The sequence below is a fragment of the Thalassophryne amazonica genome, chromosome 4 (assembly GCF_902500255.1).
Source record: "Thalassophryne amazonica chromosome 4, fThaAma1.1, whole genome shotgun sequence".
Lineage (NCBI taxonomy): Eukaryota > Metazoa > Chordata > Actinopteri > Batrachoidiformes > Batrachoididae > Thalassophryne > Thalassophryne amazonica.
The window spans coordinates 60,770,504-60,788,862 of record NC_047106.1 but is presented as its reverse complement, the minus strand read 5'-3'; the positions used below and the strand labels follow the sequence as shown (position 1 = coordinate 60,788,862).

Below are 18,359 nucleotides of genomic sequence, written 5' to 3'. Positions count from 1 at the left end.
GGGTTTGTTTTTTTGTTGTTATAAGCCTTGGGTTGGATATGATGTCTGCAAACAGAGCCTTTTTGTGGAAACGTAGAGGAGCCGTTAGAGGAGCTGATTGCGAGATGTAAGTAGCTCTCGAGGGTGCTGAACGTGTCTCCAAACACGGCAGATGCAGCTCCGATTGTCAGTTGCAGCCTAAATCCCAACACAATGACTTGGCTGTGTCCTCACCGTGCCAACACAGTCGCTGAGATTTTGGTATGGTTGGCAGTTTAGGCAAAGGCATGCAGGACACAGGATTTTCTCCTTAGCAACATGAAGGTGTCCTAAAATGACATCTAAGAACTGGTAAGTGATCCACTTGCTCCAATTTAGTCATTTCTTGCAGTAACTTTTATTTTGTAGTCAGAAATATTATTTGTTTTACTTGTTTCACAGGTGTCACAGGTCTGATTGACAATGCAGTGGTGAGCATAAAGATTCACCGTCTCAGATACTCAAGCAGGACAATGCAACATATTCCTCCAAATGATAGAGGGGCACTATGGGAGTCCAACCAGCCATGTATTCCCATATTTAAAAGCAGACAGACGTTAACAGCACTGCCTTTGTACAACTTCATATTATGGATTTTTCTTGGAGTGTTGGCGTTCCCTTGTTGTGTCCGGTGTTTAATATTCAAAGTTGGGGTCCTAGGGCCTTGGAACTGCGACCCTGTGTACTACAAGGCCATACCTGCTGCAGCTGCAAGGCTGGCTGTAAGCAGGATAAATGGAGACCTGAATTTGGATCTGGGACTGAAAATGGACTTTATTATCCTTGAGGAGCCATGTGAAACCTCCAATGCACTCACCTCATTTATCTACTATGAGAAAAGTGCAGATGTGTTTGTGGGCCCCACCAACCCAGGATACTGTACTGCAGCTTCACTGCTGGCCAAGAATTGGGATAAAGTCATTTTCTCTTATGGGTGTGTTAACTATGAACTGGATCGCATCACAGGATATGCTACTTTGGCAAGAACTCTACCATTTCCCTCAGATGTGTTGTTCACTGTGTTGAAACACTTTAGGTGGGCCAATATTGCAGTGGTTTCATCAAATGAGGACATCTGGATAGAAACTGCCAGGAAGGTGGCAAGTGCTCTGAGGAACAGGAGACTTCCCATAAGTGTGGTTTCATCTATTGGTGTAAATGAGACTGAGATGATGAAAACACTGAGGAAAATCCAGGCTGCAGGAGAAATCAGAGGTAAGTACTCAAATTCTTGAATAGGAAAAGTCCCTAGAAGGTTGAAAGTGCTCCACATAAACCCAACACTGAGCAACATATAACAATCTATTACAACCCCAAATCAGAAAAAGTCTGCAAAGTTCAGAAAATGGGGAAAAAGATTATTAAATTTACTTGGATTTATGTTTCATTTCAGACATTATGAATCAAAGATATTTCATGTTTTGTGCAATCAACTTTGTTTTATTTGTTAATATACATCCATTGCTGCATTTAGAGCCAAAAAGTTGGGACAGATGCAGTTTATGGCTAATGAGGAAAAAATAGTGATGTCATTTCAAACAGGAGATGTCAACAAGTAATGATTTGGTATAAAATCAGTACCCATAAACAACTGAGTCTGTGATAAGCAAAGCTGGGCAGAGGATCTCCAGTTTAACAGATGACTGAGAAAATTTTTGAAATGTTTTAAAACAATGCTCCTCAAAGAAATATTTGAAAGGATTTGCATATTTCTCCCTGTACCATGTATAATATCATTAAATGATTCAAATAACCTAGAGGAATTTCAGTGCATAAAGGACAAGAGTGCAATCCTAAAATGACCACCTGTGAGCTCCAATCCCTCAGACAACACTGCAGCAAGAACCTTCATTCATCAATAGCTGATATAACCACATGGGCAAGGGGAAACCTTGGGGAAACTTTGTCAAGCACTGCAATACAGAGGTACATTCACAAATGGCACTTAAAACTTCACTGTCCAAGCATTGAAGATGGGTCATGGCTGGGTCTTCCAGCATGACAATGACCCCAAACACACAGCCAGGACAACTAAGAAGGGGCTCCGTAAGAAGTATTTCAAGGTCCTGGAGTGGCCTGGCCAGTCTCCAGACCTGAAGCCAATAGAAAATCTTTGGAGGGAGCTGAAACTCCAAACCTGGAAGATCTAGAGAAGATCTGTATGGAGGAGTGGACCAAAATCCTTGCTGCAGTGAGTGAAAACCTGGTGAAAAACTACAGGAAATATTTGACCTCTGTAATTGCAAGCAAAGGCTACTGTACCAAATATTAACATTGATTTGCACAGGTGTTCAAATACTTATTTGCAGCAGTAACATACAAAAAACTATTTAAAAAATCATACATTGGGATTTCTGGATTTTTTTTTTTTTTTTAGATTATGTCTCTCATAGTGGACATGCACCTAAGATGAAATTTTCAGACCCCTCCATGATTTCTAAGTGGAAGAACTTGCAAAATCGCAGGGTGTTCAAATACTTATTTTCTTCACTGTATAATAATAAAAAAAACCAGCACACTTACTCCTTTGTTACTGCCTTTAATGTGACAACATTTCAATCCCACTGGATCTTCCTCTGGTCATACTTTCACTGAATATGTCCCTCCCATATATAACATTTGCTCCCTGATTGCATCTCAGATGTACCTTCTGGCATATTGTCGCTGAACTTTCAGGTCTTTTTTTTTTAAGAAAATCCTCCTCTGTACCACTTCATCATGAAGCTGAATAACTGGGGATGCAAAATGCGAAACATGCACTATGCACAATTTTTCAAATCACAGCCAGAGAAGCCTATAAATTCTTCTGGGTTATCTGGGTGTTTTAGGGTCTTTGCTCACTCTTCTCCTTCTTGCACAGTCAGTCAGTTTTTGAGAACTGTCTACTCCACACAGATTTACCATAGAGTGTCATACTGTTTGTATTTCTTCATAATTAATGTCAATAAAATCCAAGACATATTCAGTGACTTGGAAATGTTCATGTATCCATCCCCTGACTTGTCTGATGAAAACTGACTTTGTTTACCATTTTCATGGCACAAAATAAAACAAAACAAAAAGTGAACAAAGAAAATGAGGAATTAACAGCAAACAAGCTCAGAGTGGACATGCAAAATGAAATGAAGACCAATAAGATGAAAACACAGCTCTGAACAGCCAAGAACAGATTGAAAACTTCATTACAAACCAGAAAGCTAAAAATACAATCAGAAAAACCAAGTCAGACAAGAACATACTCCATAAATATCTAAACAGCATCGGAAAAAACACACCGATTGAAAGCATCTAACGACCGGACCATCTGTTAGCAAGTTTTTCATGGAGGTGAAGAAAGCGAACGGCTCTGACTACAAGCCCAACACTGTCAGCAGCTTTCATATTTGGGCGATGCTAGACGTTTACATGTTTATACACTCAACAAAAATATAAATGCAACACTTTTGGTTTTGCTCCCATTTTGTATGAGATGAACTCAAAGATCTAAAACTTTTCCCACATACACAATATCACCATTTCCCTCAAATATTGTTCACAAACCAGTCTAAATCTGTGATAGTGAGCACTTCTCCTTTGCTGAGATAATCCATCCCACCTCACAGGTGTGCCATATCAGGATGCTGATTAGACACCATGATTAGTGCACAGGTGTGAAAGATGCAGTTTTGTTTTATTGGGGGGGATACCAGTCAGTATCTGGTGTGACCACCATTTGCCTCATGCAGTTCAACATATCTCCTTCGCATAGAGTTGATCAGGTTGTCAATTGTGGCCTGTGGAATGTTGGTCCACTCCTCTTCAATGGCTGTGCGAAGTTGCTGGATATTGGCAGGAACTGGTACACGCTGTTGTATACGCCGGTCCAGAGCATCCCAAACATGCTCAATGGGTGACATGTCCGGTGAGTATGCCGGCCATGCAAGAACTGGGACATTTTCAGCTTCCAAGAATTGTGTACAGATCCTTGCAACATGGGGCCGTGCATTATCCTGCTGCAACATGAGGTGATGTTCTTGGATGTATGGCACAACAATGGGCCTCAGGATCTCGTCACGGTATCTCTGTGCATTCAAAATGCCATCAATAAAATGCACCTGTGTTCTTCGTCCATAACAGACGCCTGCCCATACCATAACCCCACCGCCACCATGGGCCACTCGATCCACAACATTGACATCAGAAAACCGCTCACCCACACGACGCCACACACGCTGTCTGCCATCTGCCCTGAACAGTGTGAACCGGGATTCATCCGTGAAGAGAACACCTCTCCAACGTGCCAAACGCCAGCGAATGTGAGCATTTGCCCACTCAAGTCGGTTACGACGATGAACTGGAGTCAGGTCGAGACCCCGATGAGGACGACAAGCATGCAGATGAGCTTCCCTGAGATGGTTTCTGACAGTTTGTGCAGAAATTCTTTGGTTATGCAAACTGATTGTTTCAGCAGCTGTCCGAGTGGCTGGTCTCAGACGATCTTGGAGGTGAACATGCTGGATGTGGAGGTCCTGGGCTGGTGTGGTTACACGTGGTCTGCGGTTGTGAGGCTGGTTGGATGTACTGTACACCTTTCAGAGTGGCCTTTTATTGTGGACAGTCTAAAGCACACCTGTGCACTAATCATGGTGTCTAATCAGCATCCTGATATGGCACACCTGTGAGGTGGGATGGATTATCTCAGCAAAGGAGAAGTGCTCACTATCACAGATTTAGACTGGTTTGTGAACAATATTTGAGGGAAATGGTGATATTGTGTATGTGGAAAAAGTTTTAGATCTTTGAGTTCATCTCATACAAAATAGGAGCAAAACCAAAAGTGTTGCGTTTATATTTTTGTTGAGTGCCATATAATAAACAAATTATTAACCTCGCTTGTTCAGTCTGTACAGGAATATCAGACCTCGCACTCAGTTAATAATCGTTTATTATTTACAGGTATTATACCAAAGCATTCTATTACTTGTGCAACCCATCATCTTGGCTTTGATATTTTTAATTAATTTATATCACATTGTAGAAATATGTTTTCAGTTCTTGTTTAAGAAAGATCATTTTACAAATTTATATATTTGTATTTTTTGTATTTGAAATGGCATAAACAAATTAAAATGTGTGAAATACCAAGTGTTACAATACATTTGGAGGGCACAATACATTTGTGCTTTTGCATGTTTTGTTGTTACTGTTGTCTGTCCATCCATCTATTTTCTAAACCAGCTTATTCCAATTAAAGATCATGGGGGGCTGGAACCTATCCCAGAGGTCATCAGGCCAGATGCGGTGTACACCCTGGATGGGCTGCCAGGCTGTAACAGGTTGTTGTTGTGGAAAAGTAACAGATTAGTTCTGATGCAGTGCATTATTTTATAATTTATCTTTATATTTCAATGAGACATGAAAGAGCATAATTGGTTTTACTTTTTGGCAAAAATAAGCATGAATTCGTAGTCATATGGTGCATCTGGAAAGTATTCACAGCGCTTCACTTTTTCCACATTTTGTTATGTTACACTCTTATTCCAAAATTCTACTCACAATACCCCATAATGACAATGTGAAAAAGTTGTTTTTTTGTTTTTTTTAGATTTTTGCATATTTCTAAAAAAACAAAAAACAAAAACCTAAGAAATCGCATATACAACGTCTATTAGACAATAAACCGACCCTTTTATTTTTTTTTTAACTATATGGATTTGAATGATGTGCGATTCCACCAATCATGCTTGAACCCTCGTGCGCATGCGTGAGTTTTTTCACACGTGTCGGTGATGTCATTTCCCTGTGGGCAGGCCTTGAGTGAGATGTGGTCCCGCCCTCTTGGCTGAATTCCTTTGTTTCACACGCTGCTTGAGACGGCGCGCGTTGCTTTATCAAAATTTTTTCTGGACCTGTGAGGAATATCCGAGTGGATACTATTCGAGAAATTAAGCTGGTTTTCGGTGAAAAGTTTAATGGCTGATGAGAGATTATGGGGTGTTTCTGTCACTGTAAGGACTTCCCACAGAGCGGGACATCCTGCAGCGCTTCCAGGCGCCGTCGTCGGCCTGTTTCAACCTGAAAACATCCTAATTTAAGGCTTAATTCACCCAGGACATCGTGAGAGAACAGAGAAGATTCAGAAGAGGCCGGCATGAGGACTTTATGCAGACATTCCACTGTTTAAGGACATTTTTTAATGAAAGACGTGCACGCAAATTCGCCGAGTCGTTTCCGTGACGACTCGGCAAATCTGTGTGCGCTGCGACAGGAAAAACACCTCCGTGTTGAAAACCATTTGTAAAATTCAGGCGGCTTTTGATGGCTTTCAACAAGTCAGTAACTGAGAAATTGTTTAACAGCTTGGGCATGTTCCAACTTGCCCGTTAAGGTTTCCAACGGAGGTGTTTTTCCTGTTGCGACCCCCCGCGGTCGGGTCCGGCCCGACATGCGACTCTGCCCGCACGTTCTTTCATTACAAAATGTCCGTTAACAATGGAATGTCCGAATAAACTCCTCATGCCGACTTCTTCTGAAAGTTCTCTGTTCTCTGACGACTTCCTGGGTCAACAGAGCCTGAAATGTTGAAGTTTTCATCTTGAAACGGCGAGACGCTGCCACCTCGAAGCGCAGATCGCCGTCAGGCGACACTACCAGACCAAAACCAGCTGAATTTATCGAATGGTGTCCACTCAGTTGTGCCTTACAGCTTTGAAAAAATTTTGATCAAACAAAGCAGCAGTCTATGAGCCATTCCTAAACAATGAAAAAATCGACGAGAGGGTGGGCGACTCCTCACTCAAAGACTGCCCACAGGTGAATGACGTAACCGACAGGCGTGAAAAAACTCTTGCATGCCCACGGGGGTTCAAGCATATCTGATGTAATCACACGTGATTCAAATCCATATGGTTTTTGAAAAAAATAATAAGGTTGGATACTTTTCTAATAGACCTCGTACATAAGTATTCACAGCCTTTGCTGTGAAGCTCAAAATTGAGCTCAGGTGCATCCTGTTTCCACTGATCATCCTTGAGATGGTTCTACAACTTAATTGAAGTCCACCTGGGGTAAATTCAATTGATTGGACATGATTTGGAAAGACACACACCTGTCTACATATAATGTCCCACAGTTGATAGTGAATGTCAGAGCACAAACCAAGAATGAAGTCAAAGGAATTATCTGTAGACCTCTGACAGGATTGTCTGAAGGCACACATCTGGGGAAGGGTACAGAAACATTTATGCTGTTTTGAAGGTCCCAATGAGCACAGTGGTCTCTATCATCCATAAATGGAAGAGGTTCAGATCCACCAGGATCTGAACCACCAGCTGGCCACCCATCTAAACTGAGCGATCGGAGAAAAGGGTCTTCATCATGGAGGTGATTAAGAACCCAATGGTCACTCTGTCAGTGCTCCCAAGCACCATCCCTACAGTGAAGCTTGATGTTGGCAGCATCATGCTGTGGAGATGTTTTTCAGTGGCAGGAACTGAGAGACTAGTCAGGATTGAGGAAAAGATTAATACGGCAATGTACAGAGATACAGTTATGCTCAAAAGTTTACATACCCTGGCAGGATTTGTTTTTTTCTTTGCCATTAAAAAAATTTCATGTTGTCATTATGGGGTGTTGTGAGTAGAATTTTGAGGGGGAAAATTAATTTAGTCCATTTTGCAATAAGGCTGTAATATAACAAAATGTATAACAAGTGAAGAGCTGTGAATATTTTCTGGTTGCACTATATTATATTTAAATTGGTTTTAAATTTGATTTAATTTAATGGATATTTAATTTATATTTTATTTCTCTTCCATTCAACTATGAAACCGTGTAACTTGTGGTGCAATAGACAAAAGTTGCACAAAGCAGTTTCTCCAATCAAATATGTATTCAATGACTAACAAATGATCATGTATCCATTCCTGACTTGTGTAAAGAAAGTTGACTGTAAAAGTGATGTTTATTCACAATAATTGTCATATTTAGTTTGTCCAATTACTTGTGGCCTCTGAAATAGAAGAACTGTGGCTGTAATTCCTAAATGAGTAATGCAGTTATTTTGTGAAACCCTTGAATTAAAGTTCAAAATTTCATTTCAGCTCCATTGTGGGGGTGCAGAGAGGCAAAGTTTCAAAAAATGTCTCAATGTCCAAATAAATACAGATCTGCCTAGTTATTTATTTATTTATTTATTTTAATGGCCAGGACTTTTCAGGAGAACCGTGTGATTCTACTAAGATAAACAGGGAATAATATTCAATTAATAACAATCAATATAATGCTCTTGCAAAAGTGTGAAGTATTTTAACCAAAGTGTTTTTTTAATGTATTTGTTTTATTTTGTCTTTTCTGCTGGACACTCTTTTTCAGAAATTATTTTAATCATGTTTTTCTTTTTCAGCATTTGTTTGTGATTTTTTTTTTAATCATAAAAAAAACAACTTCACAATACTGAACACTGATTTTGTTACTCTATTCTGAACTTAAACCTTTTTTATGTATGTTTATCTTCTTTGTTAAACTAAACTCAATTGCTATCATACCACTTTTTGAGAGTTATATCTAATCTTTGTAGGTTTACCACAAAATTAAGATAAAGAAATACTTCAGCTATACTCATTAAATGTACTGTACCTTAGCACTGCTTACATCGCACCAATGAGTGTCTGTTTTATAGTCATCAAACACAGTGGTTCCAGTCCTGTTCAACTTTCCCTGCTCTGACAAAGCCAGATTATCTCATGTGCTCAGCCAGTCAAGCGTTTGCCAGTCACCTGACTATGGCTGAACCAATCAGCTGTGAGTACAGCATGCAGAGACAGAAAATGTAGGTTCGGTGTCCTTGAGGACTACAATTGGGAACCACTGACATAATGCTAACTGAATGATGATAACAGTGATTTTATTCATGAGGAGATATTTTAGTTCTTACTGTGTTTTTTCTATTTCCTTATTTTTTTTTTTTTTTTTTCAGTCATCATCATGTGCATGCACTCTCTCCTGATTGGAGGGGAACAACAGGCGACGTTTCTTCTAAAAGCACAGGAAATGGGCCTGACTCGGGGGCAATATGTGTTTGTGCCCTACGATGCTCTCCTTTACAGCGTACCCTACGCCAACGTGTCCTACGTCCCCCTGCAAAACAACAGCTGGCTGAGGGAGGCCTATGATGCCGTGCTCACCATTACTGTGGCCTCGGAGACTTTGTCCTTCAACGAGGCGTTCGCTGCCGCAAAGAGAGCCGAGGAAGTGATGCTGCCTATGCAGCCAGAGAAGGTAGCACCTGTTCTAATGTCACCTGTTCTAATGTCACCTTTTGCCTTTTAGGTGACGGCTTGTGGGGCTTTGATTTGAGATTACACATTTTTTTTAAAGGAAAACTGAAATACCCAAATAACGAGGGTGAACCTGTGAGGAGAATAACTCTTTCCGTGCAGTGCAAGAAGGTTCACTGAATGAGAATGAGCATTAGATTTGAACCCAGCATGCTGTCCCCAGCACTATCAAAATATCAAAAGAATATCTTCTGAAGAGATCCATTTTATGCTGAGGAGACACCAGACATAAATGGTAAATGGTAAATGGACTGCATTTATATAGCACTTTTCCATCTGCATCAGACTCTCAAAGGGTTTTACAATAATGCCTCACATTCACCCCGATGTCAGGGTGCTGCCATACAAGGTGCTCACTACACACTGAGAGCAATAGGGGATTAAAGACCTTGCCCAAGGGCCCTTAGTGATTTTCCAGTCAGGCTGGGATTTGAACCGAGGATTTTCTGGTCTCAAGCCCAACGCCTAAACCACTAGACCATCACCTCCCCTGATGACATCATTCCAGTTCATTAATTTGTCACTAATTGTTGAGCTCAGTGGGACAGGAGTTTGGCAATCAATATGTAGACCTGTGTTCAATTCCCGGTCAGGTTACCTGCCTATGTCCTTGAACAAGACACTTCATCTGCATTGTCCCAGTCCACCCAGCTATAACTGGGCCTTGCTTCAGATGACTGTCCTGCCCGTGGGGGAGTTCACAGAATCTCAGTGTTTCACAACATCCCACAATGCCTTGTACACACAGTAGTTGCTGTGCGGCAGACACTCTTTCATTGGTTTGTTTGTTTATAGCAGAATCGATGGCAAATAATAAATAGAATACTGGAGTTAGTCTAAATAAATTGCTGAAAACATCAGGTAAAAAAAGCTTGGGACACAGCTTTTGTTTTGTTCTGTGTCTCAGTGCTGCAATTCATGAATGAAATGTTTGGTGCAAGAAAAGGAGGTAACGTTCGACAGATTTCGCAGTAATGAGCATCAAAACAACCTTTGGTTCATACTCTGGGGTCCAAGGACTTGTCAGTGAGTCCAAATCAATGGGTCTTTATGTTTCTGGACCCTGGAGGTTTAAAAGTAATCCACAGGAATGAGGCCGGAAGGACACCTTGGATTCCCCAAAAGCATTCGAGGGACAATAGTGAACACTTTGTTAGTGTTATGTTCATAATATTGACCTTATTCCTCTTCTTTTTTCCAAATGGGGTGCTTTTCATGACACAGTATTTTATTTTACTATTTATAATCCTCCCCCCTTCTCTTAACTCTAACCACAACTTAAGTGTTTCCCTTCCCCCACCCCCCCAACCACCCTGCATTTCATGCCTCTGTCACAAAATAAATTTGTGCCCCCGTCATGAAAAGCGCCCCATATATGTGGGACGATATCACAAACCCAGTGATTAACTGACTTTTCGTAATGCCATCACAAACTGCCGTGAGACTGGGTTGCAAAAATAACACTGACATATGTGTAATTTGATATAATCTCAAACCATGTTCAACATGTTCAACAACATTTCTTGTCTAATTGTGTATGAAACTGAAAGAGAGGGCGCCACTGTGTCTTAGTAGTTAGCACTGTTGCCTCACCGGTCCTGAATAAAGTCTTGGGTCCTTTCTGTGTGGAACTTGGATGTTTTCTACATATTCACATGGGTTCCCTACAGGTGCTCCAGCTTCATCCCATTTCCAAAGCAATGCAGATTTGGTGAATTGGTTCCTCTAAATTGACCCTAAGAGTGAGAGAGGACGAGTGACAGTGAGTGAAAGTGTAAATGTCTTTATCTATATGCGTCAGCCCTGTGATAGACTGGCGGCTTGTCCATTAGGTAGGCCTTTGCATGTCCAGTATCATTCATTCATTCCTTTCCTATAACCACTTACTCCAATCAAGGGTCATGGGGGAGCTGCTATCCCAGCAGTCATAGGGCGTGAGGCAGGGTACACCCTGGACAACAGGCCAGGTATTCCCCTGATGTGTTTTTTCCACCTGCTTAGCTCTTTCACACTGGAAGGACATAATAACTGGCTATTTCTGCACTGTAAACAGTGTGGACTTGTCAGCAGTCAACCGCTCTTGGTGTTAGTTAGTTTATTATTAAGATCCCCATTAGCCACTGAAATTCGAGGAATCGTGTGAATCGAGGAATGTCCCCTTCACAGTTAGAAATAGCACAATCATGTTTCAAGTTTTTTCAATCAAACCACTGCCCCAGAATTACTGAGTGTGCAATATGGGAAGTTGCAAAATCAATGGAGAAGCAGACAAAATGAAACTGTGATGAATGGAAAAAATGAGGCAAATGTTGTCATATACACAGTCTCCCTGTCATGGAACTTAATTTTGATGCCATTTGACAATGAACAAGCTTAAGGCACCTTCACATATAGCACGAATGAGGCCGAATGGCACACTAAGGAGGAATTGTATGCCATTCATGAAAAATCAAAGCCACCTCTTACGCCTCGTACACCTGTCGCCACAACCATTTGCACACACCAGCGGCCGAAAGACAAAATGTGCCCTGTGAGTGCCTATTAGATCCCTTTCTCGGCAGGTGTCAGCCAAATTCCAGGTACCACACACGAACATCCAGTACCACTCGCAGAGCACTTAGAAAATGTGGTGCCATTCGCACAGCCAGCACGAAAATAGAGAGCAGGCGACCACTTTCAAACTGGCTATGAAAGTTGTTCCAAGCAACACACATGTGGCGTGCCAGAGTGTCAGCAACCCCCCCTCAACACATGAGACATGTGTGTATCATGAGTGTGCACGTGTGTCACACACACACACACACACACCCGCCTGCAACACATGAGGTGTGTGGAGGAGGGGGAGGGCACACTTGCATGAAATGCTGATTTGTATGTGTATGTACAGACAAATGATCACATGGGGACCGACCAGCCATGCCTGAGCGCACAAAGCACAGCAAGGCACCTCAAAGCTGATCGCTGCCCAGCCACACACTGACAACTGGAAATGACAGCTCAGTGCACATGACGTGTTACATTAAAAACACAGAAAACACAGCCAGGACAGGTACATACATAATTACTTAAGAAATAACTAAAATAAATAATCACACAACACAGAAAGAGAGTGACACTTTGTTCTGTGGGCTGAATGGACAGATGGGCGTGTCACAGCTTGAGAACACGTATTGTGTTTTGAAGGACATGACCTTACAACTGTCCTCCGTGAGGCACGTGTGTGTGCTTGCTGTCCTCACATGGACATACATAAAACATATATCGGCTTTGTGACGGGCTGCAGTGAGTACACAGAGCGCACCTCAACAGGCTGTGCCAGGTGAAACTGACGGTCAGATCATGTGTACACTCAGCTGGTGATCTGAATGTCAAGCTCACGTGTGGGTGACGTGGCATAAGATAAAATAAGACATAATAAGAGCGCACTGCTTCATTCATGTCATTTCATGACTTGATGTCTATGACCCCGGGGTCAAATACAGAGGAACAGAGGGATCATACTTGGATTGTCTGCTCGATGAGATGCAGCAGCGGCACGATGTGGTGTCACATGCTCCAGCTGCTCGCGCTGTGTTCGTGCACATGCACAAGCATGCACAAAGCCATCACAGCATCATTCACACCTGCCCGACGTCGGCTCGATGTTTCCGGGGTTCACTCATTCGGGCTGTTTCGCCGTGATTCGTACTTATTCGTTCTATGTGTGAAGGGGCCCTAATATTTGTGATTTAATTTGCTGCAATAGTCAATTCTAATATCAAAATGTTTGCCAATATCCAAATATATTTAGATAGCTTTAGACTTTTTGCAGAATGTTGTCTTTCTACAAAAACAAATTTGTTTGTGGATGCTGCTCATATAAAATAAGACATTTTAAATTCATTACTTTTTAGTTAATGCTCATATGCTGGAAGGTATATTTGAAGATGCACTCATGGCCACTAGACCTAGGTTTTGGAAATGAAAGAAACTGACAAGCTCATTTCAAGCTGCATGTAACTTCAAAAGCGCACATATGTTGAAAACATAGGAACACGATCTGCTCCTAGTTTCCATCTTGCATGAAATGACAAGGTTATACCCTGCAGGAAGTCCAGACATGTCCTGGTGAAGACACATATACCGTATGGTATATTAAATTAACAAAACAAACTTGTTTTTTCTAGTGATTTAGGCATTGCAAATAACCAAAGTTGAATCAGTTTACCATATGCCCTTTCAGTTGGAAGACTTACAACATAATAACATTTACTGTTTTTAAATTATCATGATACCAAACTGGAGTAGAGACTTTTGTTTGTCTGTTTATTCATTCACTCATTGCATTTTACAGGAGTTATGTCTCAGCTTTTGCCAAAGCCTCAGAATGCATTTTAAATTGTGCCATCTTTTTGTGGACCTGATAACAACCCTGAATGTTTCTTGCAGGTTAACCCTCTATTTGGGACCATTTATAACAGTATATATTTGCTGGCTAAGTCCATAAACAATGCGAGGAGAGCAGGCATGAGGCTTTCAGGATCAAATCTGGCATACTTCACAAGGAATATGACTTTCAATGGCTTCAACCAGAAGGTCAGGGTGGATATTGCTGGCAATGTCAAGACCAACTATGTCATCCTGGACTCTGACACGAGGGGAAGCCAACTCTATCAGACCTTTATAGTGGATCTAATGTCTGAAAGGCTGCTTTTTGCTGGGAGATCCATTCACTTTCCAGGGGGGTCCCCTCCACCATCTGACTCCAGTTGCTGGTTTGAAAATAACAGCATCTGCACTGGTGGTGAGATACATCACTTTGGTATATCTATACTTAATGCATGTCTGTTGGATTAGTTCCAAAGCATTTCCTCTTATTTATCATTTCATCACTTTCCCCATTTCCTCTTGTTGTCGTCAGGTGTGGAGATCACCTACATCATAGTGGTGTTCACTGTGGTCTTTGCTCTGGCTCTCGGAGGGATTGCTGTCAGTCTTTTTGTAAGGTACTACCTGAAAACACAACTATGTTACCGGCAACAAAGACTGCTGTTTTATATTAGACTAGGAGCAGTAACACTTGAAGTAAAGGTTCTTGTAATAAGTGTAGGTTAATGGGTAATAAGGCTTTAAAAGTTTTATATAATACTTATTAAAGTGATTATGCGTTAATAAGACTATATAGGTGCTAGTAATAGCATCATAAATACATTTGCTATTAGATCATAAGGCATTGCTTTTGCTTTAGGTCTGACAGCTGTAAAAATCATAGTCAAATGTTAACAAGTGCATAATACGTTGCTAATAAATATGTAATTAATTAGGTATTAATCACCACTGAGACACATCGACTCCACAACTACAGTTGAACTTGGAGCCAGACTGATGACATGATGGGCAGACACTGGCCATGCATCCCATGGTGCTGGACTCACGACACCCTGCCTGTGGCGTCAATGACTGCGTTCTCATCTCAATAATGAACCTTGTTTTTGATACCATTCTGGTTTTTCTATTTCCCGTTTCTTCAGCTTGGTAAAAACTTTGTAAAAGCCTTGTAACTGTTAGAATGGCCTAAGCAGTGGGTCACCCCTCTGAGTCTGGTCTGCTTGAGGTTTCTTCCTCATCATCATCAGATGGAGTTTTTCCTTACCGGCGTCACCTGTACGGTTGTTCTAAGGGTCAGGTAAGGTTAGACCTAACTCGTGTGAAGTGCCTTGAGGCAGCTTTGTTGTGATTTGGTGCTATATAAATAAAATAATTCAAATTGAATTAAAGCAATTACTTAACAGGTAAATTAGTTTGATTTAAACTTTATTTAACCAGGTTAGTCCTACTGAGCTCAAAACCTCTTTTGCAAGGGAGACCTGGACAATTACAGAGTTTCCAATTCACCTAACCTGCATGTCTTCAAATGTGGGAGGAAACTGGAGCACCCTGAGGAAACCCACGCAAGCATGGGGAGAACATGTAAACTCCACACAGAAAAGCCACAGGTGGGAATCAAACCCATGACCTTCTTGCTGTGAGGCAACAGTGCTACCCACTAAGCCACCGTGCTGCCAAAAGTTAAACTAAACTGCCATAGTTAAACTAAATATTACATAATGGTTAAATTAATAATAACTCAACAATAATTACCTCATCCAAGTGGAAAAATGGCTTGAAGACCAACAAGAAATTAATTCTGAACTTTTAGATATCGCTTGCCCATAGGACTGATAACACAGAAACAAATGTTTATAATGGTATTATAAACAATTATAAGAAAGTCATCATGTGCTTAAGCCTGTTGTAAATATGTGCATATGAGTGTCTTATTATGGAAGAATAAAGATATTTATTATACTGTTGTTAACACATGCTAATGTTAATAAGCATCTTATAATGACTTATTACGGCTTTATTACTAATTAACTAATGCGTATTAGAAATACCTTAATACAAAGAGTTACCCAAGATGCATTTACTCAGTACACAGTAAAATCACCAGTGTAAAACTAACATTGACAGTGTTAAATTATCACTATCAGTGTACATATGGTCCTACTCTGGTCTCTTAATTTAACACTGGTGATTTTCCTGTGTAGCACTGCTGAAATCACTAAGAATGTGACAAAAAAAAAAAGGTTGAGGAATAACAGATGTCATTTTTGGTATAAAGATCACTACAGATTACAGATTAACAGAACGCAGAACCTTTTTGTTATTTCTTTTGTTAAGAGAATGGGAACATAAAATATTGAAAAAAAACAGTCATTCTGGTGTTTTGGACATATGTTTAGAGGAAGGGCTCATTTACTGGTGGTGTGTGTGTAGGGAGGGGGTGACATGGCCAGATGATTCGTAATCAGGTACAATAACTACACTCAACAAAAATATAAATGCAACACTTTTGGTTTTGCTCCCATTTTGTATGAGATGAACTCAAAGATCTAAAACTTTTTCCACATACACAATATCACCATTTCCCTCAAATATTGTTCACAAACCAGTCTAAATCTCTGATAGTGAGCACTTCTCCTTTGTTGAGATAATCCATCCCACCTCACAGGTGTGCCATATCAAGATGCTGATTAGACACCATGATTAGTGCACAGGTGTGCCTTAGACTGCCCACAATAAAAGGCCACTCTGAAAGGTGCAGTTTTATCACACAGCACAATGCCACAGATGTCGCAAGATTTGAGGGAGCGTGCATTTGGCATGCTGACAGCAGGAATGTCAACCAGAGCTGTTGCTCGTGTATTGAATGTTCATTTCTCTACCATAATCCGTCTCCAAAGGCGTTTCAGAGAATTTGGCAGTACATCCAACCAGCCTCACAACCGCAGACCACGTGTAACCACACCAGCCCAGGACCTCCACATCCAGCATGTTCACCTCCAAGATTGTCTGAGACCAGCCACTCGGACAGCTGCTGAAACAATCGGTTTGCATAACCAAAGAATTTCTGCACAAACTGTCAGAAACCGTCTCAGGGAAGCTCATCTGCATGCTTGTCGTCCTCATCGGGGTCTCGTCCTGACTCCAGTTCGTCGTCGCAACCGACTTGAGTGGGAAAATGCTCACATTCGCTGGCGTTTGGCACGTTGGAGAGGTGTTCTCTTCATGGATGATGAGAAGGAGATGTGTTGCACTGCATGAGGCAAATGGTGGTCACACCAGATACTGACTGGTATCCCCCCCCAGTAAAACAAAACTGCATCTTTCAGAGTGGCCTTTTATTGTGGGCAGTCTAAGGCACATCTGTGCACTAATCATGGTGTCTAATCAGCATCTTGATATGGCACACCTGTGAGGTGGGATGGATTATCTCAGCAAAGGAGAAGTGCTCACTATCACAGATTTAGACTGGTTTGTGAACAATATTTGAGGGAAATGGTGATATTGTGTATGTGGAAAAAGTTTTAGATCTTTGAGTTCATCTCATACAAAATGGGAGCAAAACCAAAAGTGTTGCGTTTATATTTTTGTTGAGTATACTTTGTAATTATATTAGAAATCAATAATTCATTCATATTTTTATAAGGTCAGCTGATTGACAAATTCCAATTACATGTATTGATGCTCTCTGTTCAATGTGCATATGATCAGTAATGGCATAAATGGATACACTATCAAATCCAAATTGGTCGAAGACTCTCCTTGCTTTAGTGTAGTTATTTGTGGGATGAACATTTAGCTAGTTCAGCAGAATCCCTGATGGATTCTTTGACAGATCTTTAAAAATCTACATGCTATAAGAGGAAAGTACTTTCCAACAACTATAACTGCATATCGACTGATTTTAGATAATCAACAACAGGTGTCTCTGACTGAATCATAATTTTGTTGCAGGCGGAGACTCCAGCAGATCCAACTGGTCAAAGGCCCCAATCGTATCCTGCTGACCCTAGAGGATCTCACTTTTATTAACCCTCAGCTTAGCAAGAAGGTAGGCAGCTTTACTCCATTACATCCATCCATATACCCACTTACTCTGGAGCTTATCCCAGAAGTCATTGCGCATGAGGCAGGGTGCACCCTGGACAGGACACCAGTGTGTCACAGGGCCAGTTTGTTATATATTAATTTATATGATGAAACGGTTAATGTAAAGCAAACAAAAGTGGCATCTAGTGGCCACCAGGACCCTGTGATCAGTACTTGATGGGCTTGTCTGTCTTTATTGTTTTTGTATGTTCAAAGACATCAACGTGGTCCAAATTAAGAGATACCCTGGTCCTCATTTGTATCTATCAGAACACAAAATTTCAGATCTGAATATAATAATTTTTGTGAGGTTCATCCTGCATGCCCTGCTGCTAATCACAGCAAATATATTGCCTGGGTTCCTTGGTCATAGCACAAATAATTAAGCATCATTGCTCGTTTCAAACCAACATAGTTCTCATTTTCATGTCTAGCTCCAATATTCTTTAAATACCAAATGTACATGCATTCTTCTGTGTGCCCATGGTTATGTTGAACTTAAAATAACGTGGGGTTGGACCCAGTACTAGTGTTTTATTTTTGTGAGGCAGCAGAAAACGAGCACCAAAA

General features: G+C 41.0%; 1 protein-coding gene across 2 annotated transcripts in view; it reads left to right on the top strand.

The window, feature by feature from the left end:
- The first annotated feature begins 232 nt into the window (after window positions 1-232).
- Window positions 233-18,359, top strand: part of gucy2f (guanylate cyclase 2F, retinal) — a 52,726-nt gene continuing 34,599 nt past the window's right edge. Inside the window, exons 1-6 of one of the 2 annotated variants that reach the window (XM_034167974.1) lie at window positions 233-330; window positions 421-1,233; window positions 8,975-9,276; window positions 13,764-14,118; window positions 14,236-14,320; window positions 17,655-17,751. In XM_034167974.1, coding sequence (XP_034023865.1) covers window positions 492-1,233; window positions 8,975-9,276; window positions 13,764-14,118; window positions 14,236-14,320; window positions 17,655-17,751 — 1,581 coding nt within the window. In that variant the 5' untranslated portion in view covers window positions 233-330; window positions 421-491. Of the gene's footprint in view, window positions 331-420; window positions 1,234-8,974; window positions 9,277-13,763; window positions 14,119-14,235; window positions 14,321-17,654; window positions 17,752-18,359 lie in introns of those variants that run through there. The other variant, XM_034167973.1, reaches the window with a different exon arrangement.